Source organism: Dermacentor albipictus, chromosome 1 (genome assembly GCF_038994185.2).
Source record: "Dermacentor albipictus isolate Rhodes 1998 colony chromosome 1, USDA_Dalb.pri_finalv2, whole genome shotgun sequence".
Taxonomy (NCBI): domain Eukaryota; kingdom Metazoa; phylum Arthropoda; class Arachnida; order Ixodida; family Ixodidae; genus Dermacentor; species Dermacentor albipictus.
This window is the reverse complement of record NC_091821.1, coordinates 143253336-143270063: the sequence shown is the minus strand read 5'-3', so window position 1 is coordinate 143270063 and position 16728 is coordinate 143253336. Positions and strand designations below refer to the sequence as shown.

The following is a 16728-nucleotide window of genomic DNA, read 5'->3' as shown; positions in this document are numbered from 1 at the left end:
CATTCCCGCTCGATCCGCCAAGAAGTTCTGCCGACAGAAACGGAAGTCTGCCGGCTACTCCCGTGAGAGCTGGTGGGGCACTAGTCACCTTGCCCATTTATTCTCGCGTAAAATACGGGCCACCGTACTACAGGCCGTACTACCACCACGTCTACAGGGGCGCCGCGCTGGCGCCCATTCCTGGCGGTGGATTCGTGATGCCGTATCCGGCTCCTTCTCAGGCGGGACTGCAACCACCCGCGCAAGTGACGGTGCCGGTGTACATCAACGTGGGCGCGGGCGGCTTTCCCCCCGAGTACCAGCAGGACGGAGATGCCGCGACGGGCTTCCTGCCCGCCGTCGGAGCCCCGCCACTGAAGGCGACCGTTCCGCAGGCCGCTGCCCAAGCAAACGCCTCGGCGTACTCGTGAATGCATTAAGAAAAGAAAAAAAAGCACTTTAGCAAACCGAACAGCTCGGACAAGCGTCCCTCAGATCTCTATTTTGTGTTCAATTGTTCGCTCTCCAGAGAACCATTAATATTCATTTTTGAAATGTACAGTGTCTTGATGCTAGTACGTTTGATTGAAGCGTGCTATCGTTTCGTGAATTTTATGTCTCAGTGTATTAATTTATAAGAACAATAAATGTAGTTTCTCTTCTAAGAATGCGTGTGTATTATGCCATAAGTCCTCTGCATGCTCAACACAGCGCACTATCATAATACTTCATTTATCCCTAGTGAAAATGATGACAATCACTTCAACGGCAGTGGCACACGCCTATCAAGGGTGACTGGTTAAGAATCGCGCACCGTAAATAAAATGACATAATTGGAGTGAAGTAAAAGAAAAACAAATAAATAAATGGAAAAACAAGAAATGGAAAGCAACGTGTATGACTGAGCAGCCAGACGGGCTACAGAGTATGCGGAAACACACTGACTCGCACACTGGTTAAATGTAGCAAGCCAACCACTCTGCTTTTCACTACAGGTACACTTCATAATTTACTCTCAATGCCTCGGCTTCTGTATGGGGGCACCGTAAATAACAGCTCACAACAAGTCGTGTCTCCTACCGTCGTCGAGAGCGACGAATGACTAAGTGTTCTGGACGGCGAAACCACTGGACGCGTGACGGTGAGTTGGTTTGCCTCAAACCATGCCGCAACAAGCTGGGCAGGCATCATCTCATTACACCGCGCAGTCGTAATCCTTAACATATCTTGTGTGATGCTGTTGATGATGGTGGCAAACCCACTATATAGCGCATGCTTTATTAAGGGAAACTGGCCACGAATCGTGAGGTATATTACCATTCGTGAGGTGAGGTATTACCAATCGTGAGGTATATTACCATAACTTGCAAAAAAATTACCAAATCGATAGAAACGAGTAGAAAGAAAAAAAACTTTTCCGTTTTATTTTTTTCTTTCCAGTGATGAAGTCTGCTGCATTCACGGGCAGGCCACGCTTGCATCCACGCGGCAGGCCAATTTTTGAAGCCGCATTCTTAAGAAAAGAAAAATGACGACAATCCAGTTTGAAATGATCAATTTATTCTGTTTGTTGCCCAATAAATGTTATGTGGAAAGGTTGCCAGACTGGACATCTCTAGATGAACGTTTAGAGATTGGACACAAAAGTGCAGTCCCATGAACATCAGTTCAATCTGACATGCTCTGCGGAAATTGATGCCCCCAAGAAATAACAAGAGTTGATCATCATTAGTGGATGGCTGACCAGATGTCACCGTCGAATAAATTTGTACCTATGAAACCTAATTGAAGTGACAAACCCGTGGTTGGTTGGAGATGGAACACAGGGCGGGCTAGGGAAGACTGACCCGGAGAATGAGTAATTTCATTAGAAAATAAACATTTTTCTGCTACGCAAGAAGACCAAGCGTAAACAGCGCATATGATGGAGGGGGGGGGTGAAAATTTTTAAGACTAGCCGCAGCACCTTAATTTTGGCTACCTGTGTTTCTCTAAGGCGCACCTAAATCTAAGTAAAGGAGTGCGTTTGTACTTATATCATATTATTGAGAGTTCGCCTGACTAAATTGATGCCTTAGGGATGATCAGTATATTATCACAGGATGCTTTAAGAAGGGTGTAGGATTGGCCTTGTGGGTCAAACTTCCTTTAAAAACTTGAAGGCCCGAAAATCACGCCATAAGGAGTCACGGAAATGCAAGTGCAAGCGGATGGCTGTGTTTGCGCTACAGCCGGAAATGTTCTATATAAAGTGGCCATGATACAAAAAGAACAAGAAAAAAAATGAGGCCGACCGTTTCAGTACATTACATTTGTAAGTAGTATGCAGCCTTACCAATGGCTCAATATTGCTCGAATAACGTGTGCGTTATTCCAGCAACCTTGATGCACTGACTGTGCGTGCATGGCCCCGTTACGCTGTGGCGCACAGAGTAGTCACCTGCGTAACCATGTCCGGTGCGCACGCGTAAATGAGCTCGTGACACTGCCGCAGTGGACCGACATTGTTGCTAGGTGTGTATTGAACGGACGTGTCTATGTTGGCAATGTCACAATGCTAAAATCATTGAAAACTTTGGTTTAATTCCCGGCGGCAACTGCTCCATTAGTGAGCGATCCAGTTAACTCCTAAAAGAACATTGATTCTAGCTACAGCACTAGATAATGGTCGGAAACGGTAATACGACAACCTGGTGCCAAAACGAGCCACACTATCGAAGTTATCGTGCTATCCACGAGAACGCACAATGACAGCGTCACTGCTTATGTCATTCGGGGCGAAGTTATACGAGATCGGCGCAGCTGCGCGGTGCTATGGCGAGCGAGGTGGGTGGCCATCACAACAATGGAACGTCTGCGCTTGACTTCTGTTATACACAAAATCAGCGCTACTTCGGGGAATGTCAACGTCGCTTATCATGGTATCATACATTTGGAAATATTATGTACATCTGGATGTTCTTCGGAACAGCGCTTATCACTTTATTAAGCTCACTATGACACTTCAATGGCAGTCATGAATGAATATGGGGGGAACAGTATGCAAGTTGGAAAAATCTAGAAGTATCTGAGACGGTGCTCCGAATAGTCGCGATGCGTGTGCTAACGTCGCGTTTCTGTTGAGGAAAGGTTTTGCGTACATAACTGAATAAAAGATGTGTACCAAACCGTCTTTGCGCCTTCTCTGCTCAACCGGTTTCGAGCACATGGACTGCTGACCTGACGTCCGACCATTGGCGTAGCCAGGGTGGGGGGACTCCCTCGAAATTTTCTGATGAATCCTATATTGCCTCCCCCCCTTTCCCATGGAACACAAATTTTCAGGAGAAGGGCTCAGAAAGAGCGACATGGATGATGGGCAAAGGCTGAATATCAAAGCTAGTCGAGGGCTATCGGTGGTTTGAAGGGAGTGGGACGGGGGGTCACGGGGCCTGTTCGCACTCCCGTGCACACGCACAAAAATTTGGAGGACGCTTAAGCTTCGCCTTTAAGAGTGGAAGGCGATAGCATTCAAAGATCCCTGACTGCTTCTCACGCTTCCCGGCAACTGCAGCGTTTTCAACGGTAACGTTTACCTGGAAACGCTTGCCGCGAACGCTATGCACGAAGGCGAGCGTTGCGGTGGAACCGCGACCTCTTTCGTGGGCCGCGACGCGGCGGAGGCGAGCGCCAGCTGGATTTAAGACATGGAACCGGGCACGCCGCTCCGTGGCCCCCAAGACATCCACCGCGCCGGCGCACTGAATATGGCTGACGCCACGGCCGGACTGTGAACGCGGCGGCCGGTTTGTGTGTGGATGAAAGGGTTTCTTTGAGTTTTCGCGTAACAGGAGTCTGTTTTCTCGTATAGTCAAATTACAATCCGAGAGGTTTCATATTGGTAGGTTATGTGCAAGTCGTAGTTTACAATTTTTTTACGCATTTTAGCTTGAGAAATTAAATTATTGCAGTGAATTCCTTGCACTATATTGAAGGCCTGGGTATATGTGGTCCGAAAATCTGTTTGTCTGTGTGACGTCTGGCGCTCACCGCCAGATTAACCGTGAAAAGAGCTTCGCATTATGCACAGGGCAGATAGGCGAAAACTGCGGCTGACTACGCATCAGCTTGTGTCTGATTGTAGAAAAGCGATTACGTATTGTTGAAGAAACAAAGGTAAGGGAGTTTTGCTGACCATTCTGACAATGGCTGACACACAAGGCTTTAAAGAGGGATGGTGCAATAAAGAGGAGACAGCATTGCTAAATGCCTGGAGGGGAGAGCAAAGAAGTACGGAGGGTCTATTTACAATAGCTACAGTATTTAGAAGAACGAATATTAGTGCAATTTACTCATACATTTCGCCTCCCGTGCAGAAGACACATGCTAATGGGCATGAATTGGTGCAAGCCGACGGGCTATTGTATCCCGTAAGATTACAGACATTTTCGGGTCCCTAGCTTCGTTCACGACCGGTGTCGATGCGTTTTCGAAGTGATTGCACAAGTTCATCCACGTCGCTGCAGCCCCCAGGCTCGTATGCCTATATGACAGGCACATAGCGATTACAGAAGGGAAGAAAAAAAAAAAGCTTTATTGCAGGGAAAATTGACAAGCATGCAAAAAATTGCTGAAGCATCCACACATTTTTTTTAAATTTATTTTTAAAGAATGATGACTTTGTCATTCTCTGGAGAAAGACCAGCCTTTGCTTAGTTTTTGTCGCCGGTTGCGCACGAAAGTGCACCACTAACGTGACCCTCCGTCGATAGGAATTGCTCAGCCTGACCTCGATGCTTGCAGAAATATGTGCTACTTGCAAGCATAATTGAGGTGGAGACAGAGAGGCGACGAAAAAAAAAAAACATTTTCGCCTGTAGGACCTCCCTTCCCTTGAATCCAATGTTCAGGGCCGCAATGTTTAGGAGCACACTCCTTGCGCGAATTGGCGCAAGCAGCGTGGTGCTTTCGTAGAGATAAGTAGGAGAAAGGTTTTGCCCGGCGCCTGTGGCAGGCTGAAAATTGCGACGACTCCGCCCAAGGCGCGCCTCAACCTCATTCCGGATTGTTTTATCCAGAATAGAAATTACACACACAAATAAATATGGGACAAGCGTTCGCATAAAACTTCTTGGGCATTGAGCTCCCCGCCAGGCCTTCGTGTCGTCGAAGAGCTTCTCATTTCTGGCACTTAAGCGAATCATCGGCCCGCTGCGCGGAAAAAATGCATTCGATTTGCTTGTCTATTGCGACGAAATATTGCGACTTGATTGTCTAGAAAACGCATAGTAAGCCACCGCCCCCCCTCCTTTTTTTCTTTCCCTTGTCTCTGACTTTTTTCATTATGTAAATAAACTTGAGGGAAGCTTGACTGGACACGTATCAAAGGCGCCAAGAACGAAGATGGCGCAAAAATATGGGCATAGGGAGAGCGTCTCGTCACTACCCGGTCCCTCGACACCACACAGCCATGCCCAGTCACCTAGCTGATGCTCACCTACCCCGTCGTAACACGTGCTGCCTGCTGCTGAGAGCCCATCCTAGCAAAACGTCTCTGCGGTATTCAGAACAGCCAGATCTCAGGAGACATAACACTTTCAAATCTCTCGGAGCTGCTAGCCCTTATTTTACTGCGAACCAAGGATTCCGTAATTGTACAAATGCTTCTAGCATAGAAAGCAGCCCTGCGTGGCGCTGTTTGCCTGATCGATGTCCGAGTATGATCAAATAATGATATGTGTCGCGTGGCGACGTCTATATAATTCCGTGTTGGCAAGTTGTCTCCAACAATCTCTTCATGTCGGACAGCAAGTCACCGAAAGCGAGTGCAACTTGCATCATATGATACTGTCGAAATACAAGTGTCAACGTTCGTTCCTGTATTTTGAATGTAGACGCCGAGCGCGCTTGAGTAATAGCCGATTTGCAAAATAGTGCCCGTCCTCTTACGTGCGTAGTCGTGGCCTAACCACTCGCTAGATCTCGTATTATCATAGACAGACGGCTATCATGGGCTCCCCAAATAAGAGCATTAGAGGAGAAAGTCAACTCCCTAATTAACATTCTTCGTTGATTTGCTGGAGTGAGATGCGCTAGTTCAACCTCTTCCTTATTACGCATTCACTCGGCAATCATTAGACAGAGAATAATAAACTGCTCCTGTGCTACATCGAATATCCTGTAATGTAGAGGAAACAATTCAAAGGTTGCTAGCTTTCAATAGACGAAGCGCCAATAATGACGGCACACTAGGAAGGAACACAGACAAGACAAGGCGCTACTTGCAACTGTTTATTGAAGTCAAAGGAATGATCTCCCATGACTTACTCGCATACTGTGCAGGGCATTTTATCTGATTGTAAACAGCAAGATAAAGGCTTAGATGTTACTTTTGAACTAGCCAAGCATAACAGCTCGCAGTTTTTAGATCTTGACATAACCCTTACTGACAAGAGAGAGAGAGAGAGAGAGAGAGAGACAAAAGGGGAGGAAAGACAGGGAGGTTAGCCAGTGTAAATACCGGCTGGCTACCATGTGCTGGGGAAAGGGGTAAAGGAAATAAAAGGAGAAGGAAGAGACATACAGGACAGTATAGAGAGCCTGAAAGTCACTGATGCACCACAACCCTTACTGACAAAGGTTTCTGCTAGATGTACCGACCCCGTGCCCGCAAGGAACTGTTGCCGTATGAGTCTACACACTCCAAGACTGTTAAACGTGCCATTGCCACTATGTGCCTTGCATCCGCCCTGAAAAAATCGGGCTGTCATAAGGCACAAGCAACTTTGACGAACAGATTTTGAAGGCGAGGAAGGCTGGCTTTCCTTGTTTTATTTTAAACGCACTTTCGGAGGCCTTATTGAAAAAGGTGAAAAAAGAAAGAAAGAGAAGCGAAGAAGGTCAAGCACTCGAAAAGAAAGCTAAACCAGTGGTGACACTGTATTCTCATAAAGTGGCGCATACTCTTAAACACGTCGCCATGAAACACAATATTCCTGCGGTTTTTTCCGCGCCCCAAAATCTTGCTGCTTTGTGCCGCCTGATTGCTTCATTGATTGCTTTATTGACTCCAAGAAAGTAGGGTTTTCTATTAAACATACAAACCATTTTGTTAAGTGTGAAGAAGGGGTCGTATACTGCATACTCCTGAATGGTGGGAAAGAGATATCGGTCAAACAGGCCGATGTATTAATGAACGCCTGCGGGAACATGAGCTTTCATTGAAAAATGGATATGTTTCAAGCTTGCTGCTTCATTGCAAGGCCAGGGGGAATGAGAATAAACTTGTGAAGCAAGGCTTCATGATACAACAACCAAGTTTAAAAGTAAAAATTCTGTGGCGCGTGACTTTTTGGAGGCCAACCAGATTAAGAAAAGTGGGGATGCGTGTGTAAGCACCCCGTCTCTGAATATTTACACAAATGAAAGCATGTTTTTAGACAAGCTTTAGATTTTGATTAAACGTGATTCCCTTCATATATATATTCAGTGTTATCGCAAGTGCGGATTCACATAATCAGTGTTCCTCTTTTTTCGTTCCCCTGTCCCCATGGCTATATAATCAGCCACCTTTGACTTCAATAAACAGTTGCAAGTAGCGCCTTCTCCTCTCTTTGTTCCTTCCTAGTGTGCTGTCACTATTGGTGCTTCATCTATTGAAAGCTATGCACCAACTAGCCCCACAACGTGTTTTGTTGCAAACATTGCTAGCCAGAAGCCTTCGCATATGTCTTGGTGTACAGCGTACATCTGCCAATGCTTTGGTAATTGCTGAGTCCCGCCAACGAACTTTTCATGCACTAAGATTTACGGAAACTTGTCACTTTTTTCGTTTGGCTAGACAACACGCTAATCATCCGCTATGCCAAGAACTTCAGGATAGAACCGCTTCACGCATACATGAAGAAATACAGCGGTGCAAAAATTACTGCGTGCTTACGAATACTGGATTATTTGCGCCACTCATTCCCCATGGCAACTAGCAATTCCGGAAATAGTCACTTCACTTCCCGGAGTAGGTCGCAAATGTGATATTCCCGTAGTTACGATAAAGTAATTTATCACATTTTACACTAAGTACATAGATCACATTCACATGTATACCGATGAATAATGCTATAAACAAAGCTCTGCATCTGCGTTTTATATACCTGCACACCCAGAGAAAAGAGCTTATCAGATTTGCCAATTTAGAAACGTCCACAACGGCAGAACTTTGCGCAACACTTTCTCCTTTACGTTGCATATGTCAGCAGTCAGAACCACTTCGCTGGGTAATTCTGAGTGACTCACAAGCCTCATTGCTGTGCTTAAATGAAATCAGCTTAAGAAAAGAAAACAGCACATTGACATACGAAATACAGAAGACATACGTCATAGTGCAGTTTTTGGAGGAATAAAAAATATCACAAAAATACTAAGTCATGAAATAGTTCTTTCTCGCATTGTTGTTATTGACAGGTACCCTTAATTGAGAGAGAGAGAGAGAGAAATGCAAATGAGATAAAGGCAGGGAGATTAACCAGACTTAAAACCTCCGGTTTGCTACCCTACACTAGGGGAAGGGAAAGGGCAACTAAAGACGGAAAGAAGAGCGTGACAAAAATAAAAGCGTGAGAAAAAAGCATGAAAAGGGACGAAATGGGGTTATTATAGTCTTTCTAATAGGCCATTCATTGAACATGGCCATAATAGGCCATGTTCATTGTGTCTTCATGTTCATGAAGCATTTCTATTTGTAGCATTTTGAGTGCCGCATTCAAGCGCCCAACATCTTCAGTGTGAGCATCTTGGTTTTGTGAACATTTATGCTGTGTGAACTCATGGGTTGCGTGTGAACATTTCGGTTTTGTGAGTATTTATGCTGTGTCAACTGTTCCGTTGCGCAAACATTTATATATATTGCAGTACTGAGACTCTGTACGTGAATGTTCGTTCATATCTTTATTTGTCCAGTTTGGTTACTGTTGACAAGATTACAACATTCCGACGATAACAATCACGTAAGAGAAGAGGAGTAGCCGGCGCACACACATGCACCAACTTCTCCTTGCAAACATTTAATTAAAAAAAAAGCAGCGCTTAGCTCCCCCGTTACCAGCACCGCAACAATTTTCTTTTTTCTCCTACACCGAAATTACTAAGCACTTTTATTTGGCTCGGAGGATCTACCCCCTCCCACATTGCAAACTGAATAGACCTCAAGCTTTGACACTAAGGCTTCTACAGACGGGGGCTTACCCAAACCTCCTACTTCTTCACAAGGTGTACCCCGAAATTCATACAACAAATGCATGTGCACTATGCAATGATTTAGCGAATTTACCTCACATGCTCTGGCGATGTCCCGCGTTACACAGCGATAAAAACAACACTTATTCATGTTGGGATGCGGTCCTACACAGCCCCAACCTCGAAGAACAGTTATGGGCTGTCCAACGGGCCCGCGACGCGGCGGAGAGACTCGGCCTCTCTGTCCCGACGTGGGAGCGGCCCGCTGCGCGCTAGTGCGCGCCCTAAAGGACCCTAATAAAGTTTTTCATCCATCCATCCATCCTTGCCTTTCTTGCTAGTGCCTTTATTCACCCTTACTTCTTCTTCGTCAAGTAAATAATTAAAGGAAACGCCAGTGCTTTTTCCGTTCATTTGAAACGGATAGCCGGCGGAATTTTATGAACCGTTTACAAAAATCCAAGCTTGTTGTCTTTCTCGACTGTTTGAAGTTCTATATATTTTATTTATTTCGTGCAATCTAGCTATTCTAACGCAGCTTCGAGCTCTTCTCCAGAGGCTCTGTTCCTCGCTCTAAGTGCAATCTCTCATGGGGAGGAGCGCGAGCTCGAAGGCTTAAAAAATTCTGGAAAACATTGTTGTCCTAATGGTTCCCGACCCCACACCTAGCCACCGAGAGGAAATGTATTGTTGTGGCTCAAGTGCTTTTGCCATCACCGAAACTAGAAGATCGAGTAGTAAGATCGAGTAGTATATATATATATATATATATATATATATATATATATATATATATATATATATATATATATATATATATATATATATATATATATATATATATATATATATATATATATATATATATATATATATATATAATATAGTCATATCAATGAATCCAACAAACAAACGACACCAAGGGCAGCATCGGGGAAATTACTTGTACTTACTAATTGAATTAAAGAAATAATAAATTATTTGAAATGAAAATAGATGAAAAAGAACTGGCCGCAGGTGGGATACGAACCCAAGTCTTCGCATTGCTCGTGGTATGCTCTTACCAATTACGTCGTTTTGCCACCCACTGTCTGGGGTATGTATGTTTATCTACTAGAACTTATCCCTGGGAGTATTACTGATCAATTGCCTTCCTCGAAAAAGTTCACGTACACGTGACACCTACGGCAGAAAGGATGTTCCACATCCGCCACCAAGGCCATGAGTGGCCGCGCAGGCTAACACTCCCAGGGTTAGTTCTAGTAGATAAACATAAATACCCCAGAAAATGGATTGAAAAACGTCGCCGCCGTAGATCAATTGGTAGTACCATCGCACGCATAATGTGAAGACGTAGGCTGATATCCCACCGGCGGCCAGTTGTTTTTTACTGGCTTTCATCATTTATTTAATTCAATTAATAAGTACAAGTAATTTCCCCCAATGCTGCCCTTTGTGTTTTTGCTTGTTCTCTTATTTGGTATGACTACCCGCCGTGGTTGCTCAGTGGCTATGGTGTTAGGCTGCTGAGCACGAGGTCGCGGGATCGAATCCCGGCCACGGCGGCCGCATTTCGATGGGGGCGAAATGCGAAAACACCCGTGTACTTAGATTTAGGTGCACGTTAAAGAACCCCAGGTGGTCGAAATTTAATGAGTCCCCCACTACGGCGTGCCTCATAATCAGAAAGTGGTTTTGGCACGTAAAACCCCAAATATTATTGTTATTTGGTATGACTAATAAAAATCGGGTCCCTCGGTTTCCTTTCTTCTCGTTCACATATATAATATTCAGGGTGTTTCAGCGAACACTTTAAAAAATCTTTAAAACTTGCCTGGCAGATATCACAATTATAGTTCAGGAGCGGGTCTACTCGAAGCGGCGGACAATACTTGCAAAAAAAAATTGAGGTGCAAAATTGACTAACTAATAAACATTCAGTATTTAGGTTTTTTAATTAATTACATCATGGCCCATATTGCAATTTACAAATTATAGCCATGGAGTTAGCAAGGCGGATCCACTTATAACGAATTTTCAAGATGACACCAGTTTCGAAATAATAATTCCCGAACTTTGTGGAGAAATGTATATGCGCTCCAGTTAATTTGTTAACAAAACAGTGTTTCATGCACTGAAGCACACAAGTACCTGAAACGCCAATGCATTTCTCCGCAAAGTTCAGGAATTTTTATCTCGAAACTGGTGTCATCTTGAGAATTCGTTCCAAGGGGATCCGCCTCGCGAAGTCCACTGCTAGAATTTGTAAATTGCAATATGGGTCATAAGATAATTAGCTAAAAGTTAATTAGCGAATACTTGTTAATTAGTCATTTCGCATTTCAATATTTTGTGCAAGTAGTTACCGCCGCTTCGAGTAGACCCACTCGTAAACTAGAATTGAGCTATCTGCCACAGGCAACCTTTAAAACATTTTGAAAGTGTTCGCATATACTATACACCTCGTATATACTATATAACTTCAAGGTAGAGGTATACATCTATGGTATCCGCAAGGTTATAATAGAAAAGTTGGTGCACTTCTTGACAAACAACTGTTTATTGTTGACGTTACGGCCGGAGACCGATCTTTCTCAATTCAGGAGAAACTATTCAGTGGTAAGAAGAATTGTAGTGTTTTACGTGCCAAAACCACGACCTCATTATGAGGCACGCCGTAGTGGGAGGCTCGGGAAATTTGGACCACCTGGGGTTCTTTAACGTGCACCTGAATATAAGTACACGGGTGTTTTTGCATTTCGCTCCCATGGAAATGCGGCCGCAGTGGCCGGGATTCTATCCCGCGACGTCGTGCTTAGCAGCCCAACACCATAGCCACTAAGCAACCACGGCGGGTCAGTTCAATGATGGTAAGAATAGATTGTTCTGCTTGTCGAGGCAAACGTCGACAATAAGCGGTGCTTTACAAGTGCATCAACTTTTCAGTTGAGATAGATAGATAGATAGATAGATAGATAGATAGATAGATAGATAGATAGATAGATAGATAGATAGATAGATAGATAGATAGATAGATAGATAGATAGATAGATAGATAGATAGATAGATAGATAGATAGATAGATAGATAGATAGATAGATAGATAGATAGATAGATAGATAGATAGATAGATAGATAGATAGATAGATAGATAGATAGATAGATAGATAGATAGATAGATAGATAGATGGTGAAAGAGGGGGAGAAAGGGTAGTGATCGACGGAGCACCCCTGAAATAAATTTCTGGCTGTGCCGCATGCAAGGACAATCGACAAGTGGTCATGAAGGCAGAGCTGCAATATATGTACTTGTATTAAGCTTTAAACGAAAGAAAGATATTACAAGTTATGCGTTCAGGAGACTCCAAATTTATGACTGAAACTTCAAAGCCATTTAATATTAAACTGCAGAAAGCATTCACGTATTCGTGCTAGGTTGTGGCCTAGAACGCAGTACAACACAGTACAACATGTGAGATGTCCGAGGTACCACCTAAAAGCTACATTCAATACCTTGTGTATACCTGACATCAGTAGTTTTGAATGCGCCAATCTATATGAATATAGCAACCCTTAGCGTCACCAATTAGTCTTCTTTTGGTAGTAAGATAGTGCGTATGCGGTTTGAATCGACATATCTTTGCAATCCCATCGTGTGAAGGCGTTCGACCTTTTTGTTAGTTCGAACACCTGCATCGACTAAGTAAAGGTAACGCTCGCATGAAGCTCACATTTCAGCCCTTCACATGAGTTTAGCAGGACGGAATGCAAACTTGAAAAGCAAAAATACTTTTTACACCCGATGAGTATATTTTTCTGGGGAAGGCCACACGGCCTTCCGTGCTTTTTTTTTTTTGTTTTGCCTGCCCAGTCAGATTGTGTTTCCCCTCCTCGACCGCTCTCTCTGCCTCATCTTGGAAGCGGCTGAGCCAACATCACGAGGGTGCTGGGGCTAGTTCCCTGTTGATTCACCCTACTTTCTCGCAGGATTGCTCGGGGACGAAAGCTCGCGTTGTTTGTCCAGACACCTGACGGATTGCCGAACGGCGAAACAGCGCCGCCTTTTATTTTCTGCCGTATGGCAAGCACGACACGGCAGACGTTACAGGCGTCCCGTTAGAACAATAATGATTCATATTTTGGGACCGATGGCAGTTTTCTGGGACACGTCGCGTGCACACATCGTCCCAGTTGTGCGAGAATCAGTTCGTCGATCTTTAATACGTTAGTGAGGCCTCGAAGAGGCGACAAAAAGTACTAGTATGGCATATAATGTCGCACTTGGTTTCTTCATGACGTGCATGATTTCCACTATGCGTAAGTTTCACTTTAAGGCATCGAATATTGTCTAGAAGCTGAGATCCAAGTGAACTAGTGCAGGTAGGTGAATCGAGGCACACTGTAGTACGCTGGTCTGGTGTTAATATTGGCTACCCGAACTTGTTTAACGTGAATCTAAATCTAAGGCCACAAGACTAGTGTTTATTGCATTACACATCAAAAAGAGCACGGCTCTCGTGGCTGGGATCGGAGACTGTGATCCCGTGTTCAGTAACATAACACTATATGTGAAAAAGACCGTGGTACTCGTAAAAGTATAAGTTCTAGATAAACGTATATTACTGCCTGCTTGCTATGAAGGAAGAAAACGACAGAAAGCTTTAGCTATCGCGCAAATAAACAACGTCAATGAGACAGATCATATCTTAATGGTGGTGGTACAGGCGAGTATAAGGATTACATACTTTTACTGCGAAAATCTTGAAGGCACTGCCCTTTATTCTCTCGCTCACACAACGTGCATTCTTGATTCGCGAGCTCTACATAAGTGCATTTTTGCCTGCACCTAGGTCCTTTGAATTACTGGCCTCTTGGATTAATTTGTAATAAATGAAACTGCTTGCATAATTTCAAATAATGGAAACACGTTAATATTTGTAGTCTGTAATCAATGAAAGTGCTTGCATAATTTCAAATAATGGAAACACTTTCATATTTCCAGTTTGTAAATAATGAAACTGCTTGCATGATTTCAAATAATGGAAATAGCTTCAGGCAACGTACCATTTTTATGGTCTTTGTTTTCGTGTAACTATCGTGAAAAAGGCGTGTTATGTTTAAGCATTCGTTAATTAGAATGCATAATTTACGGCCTTTGGCTTACAAAAATTTTGTTGGGACATGTTATCATAACATTAAAACAGGTGTGAAGTGGTTCAATGTGTTTACGAATACTGCTCGAAATTTGCAAGGGTTCATAAATTAAAGGTTAACGTCATCAACTTCTACCGTCAACGCAGGTCTACTACGTTAGATAATTATAGGAGCAGCTACAAAGCACCTCCAACGCAACAAAATGTTGTGGTTATGAGTCCGTACTCAGATATATACAGCGAGTCTCTGACGAACCTATATAATGCTAATAAGTTTCCTTTACAGCTCTGTAAAAAGACAGCGTATTTGTGCATATAGCCTATTCCAGAGGTACCTTTGTTTCTTCAGCCAGAAAACCTGTTTGAAAAACAGTTAGCTTTTTTGCAAGTTTGTCATTTCGCCAACTCTTTGCTTAAGTGCGCTAGTAGGTCCCTGCAGCGTAAGCATAAGGTAGTTTATTTAAACTGCAGTATCTTTATGAATGGGGTTTTCCTTTTGTCAAGCAAACCAAGTTGCAGTGGGTGAACATGTACATCAATCGGAATCGGTTCAATACTGATTACTTCATGGATAGTCATACTGCACCAGTTTTTCTTATTTTTCGCTGCTGCATTTATAAACTTTTATCCTCCCGCACAAAAGAAACGAATAACGGAGGACTTACTATCTAAATGACGCAGAAAAACGCATTCTGACAACACAAGCACGACAAAAGATTGGGAAAATTGAAACGTAGGCGAATGGAAACAAAAGGTATTTTTATGACTCCATAAACAAACGTGCATGAGAGCACGGACGTGGATGAAATATTTATTTACTGGTAGGGTTGACGCCGCCCCTCTCCACATGGCACATCTCATCTTACCGCAGTCGAGCATTTGCCTGCCAGCCATAGTTTCTTATAGAATATTCATTTCTTCATTAGACTTGAAAGTATCTTTCTCTTGTCACTAATATGGTAGTATATATTTATCCTGTTTCACATCTCTTGCACGTGTTTAATTGATTAGCGTTGTCTGAGCAGACACTACGCACTTTTTCATTTCTTCATTAAAATGTAGGTGCCGCTTCCATAGGAGAAAAAGCCGTGCTCCCAGAACACAAATCAAGAACAACCAACGATTCTCAAGTGCATTCCTTAAAACGCAACGCGAGAACCTTCCTTGGCTTCGATGGCGAAAGTATATCGCCTATTTTGCGGCTGCGAAAGCGACCGGATTCTCGCTTGCATCCACTTTCGCTTCAAAACAAGCCAGGTAATCGAAGTCCTCAGAGGCCGTCTCGATTTCAAGCCTTGCCGTCATGGCCAGCCATTTTCAGCGATGCCTACATACCGAGTCCGTTCAAGCCCGAATTTCTGGATCAACTTCCTAAGCCGTGGGCTCCGAACCGTGTAGAAGGCGAGAAGGTGACGCCCTTCTGGCATGGCATCTACGTCGTGCTCCCTGGAGGTGCGCCAAATGCGACGGGTCGATACTGGTGTTGGAGCTTGGTTTGGCCACCGAGGAGAAATAAAACTACTAAGCCGCCAGTGAGCAAAATCCCTGGAGGTTCTACAGCAAAACCTGGTGGTTCGAGTCGGGCAGCAACGAAAGCCACTGAACCCATGTCGGAGAAACCCCATTCAGAAGTAACGCCACCTGGTCCTTTCACAGCGTCTCCAGAGATGAACGTTACAGAAGAGCGCACTCCGGAGAACCCTTCAGCTCAATCAACGCTACCTTCGACCGAGGTGGAGACCTTCATGCCTCGATCAGGTACGGCACTCACTACCCAGGTGCCAAGGTTCACAGATGTGCCCAGCAGCGACCCCGAAGCAACCGGTGGTCAGGAGGTCGAAAATGCCGGTCCACATACAACGCCATTTGGTATTTCTGAGCTCCCAAAGACAACGGAATCGCCGCTCACCACCGCAAGCTGGATTGACGCTCCAATAGGACACGGGGGAACGACCCGGCAGAGTTCACCTTTTCCAGGCACTGAAACTCCCGGTACGGATACCATGACACCCTCCGTGGACATTACAATGAATGAAGTTCGCCCCTCTGTCAGCCAGAGTCCCAGCGGTGTTCTCGTGAACAGAGGAGTAGGAGTAGAAATTCGCAATTATACAGTACGATTTCCTGGTGTAATAAAGGATAACTAAAAGGCAGAAGTAACTCGCGTAATTTCATGACCTGTCAAGTTTAGTCGCTCGTGTTGTATAGCGATCATGATGAACCGGTGGAGAAATAAAAATTTGGGGTTACATAATTTCATAACCGAAGGAGGTTGCCGCAAAAGCCACGAGCTCCTTTGTATTCTTTGCCGTGTGAACAGCCATCGCTCCTAACAAAGGCATGTATGGTTATCATACCCGTCATCATCATCATTATCATCGTATTA

The 16728-nt window shown here is 44.2% G+C and overlaps 1 protein-coding gene across 1 annotated transcript; it reads left to right on the top strand.

The window, feature by feature from the left end:
• The first annotated feature begins 13451 nt into the window (after positions 1–13451).
• Positions 13452–16489, top strand: LOC139059387 (anti-sigma-I factor RsgI2-like). The gene is made up of 2 exons (XM_070537751.1): positions 13452–13506; positions 15405–16489. Exons 1-2 carry the CDS (start codon positions 13452–13454, stop codon positions 16487–16489), a joined length of 1140 nt encoding a protein of 379 aa, XP_070393852.1.
• The last annotated feature ends 239 nt before the right edge of the window (positions 16490–16728 follow it).

Coding starts and splice junctions, on each gene's coding strand:
- LOC139059387 (XM_070537751.1), top strand. CDS start 13,452: ATGGCATATAATGTCGCACTTGGTTTCTTCATGACGTGCATGATTTCC. Junction 13,507..15,404: donor GTGCATGATTTCCACTATGC/GTAAGTTTCACT, acceptor ATTAAAATGTAG/GTGCCGCTTCCATAGGAGAA.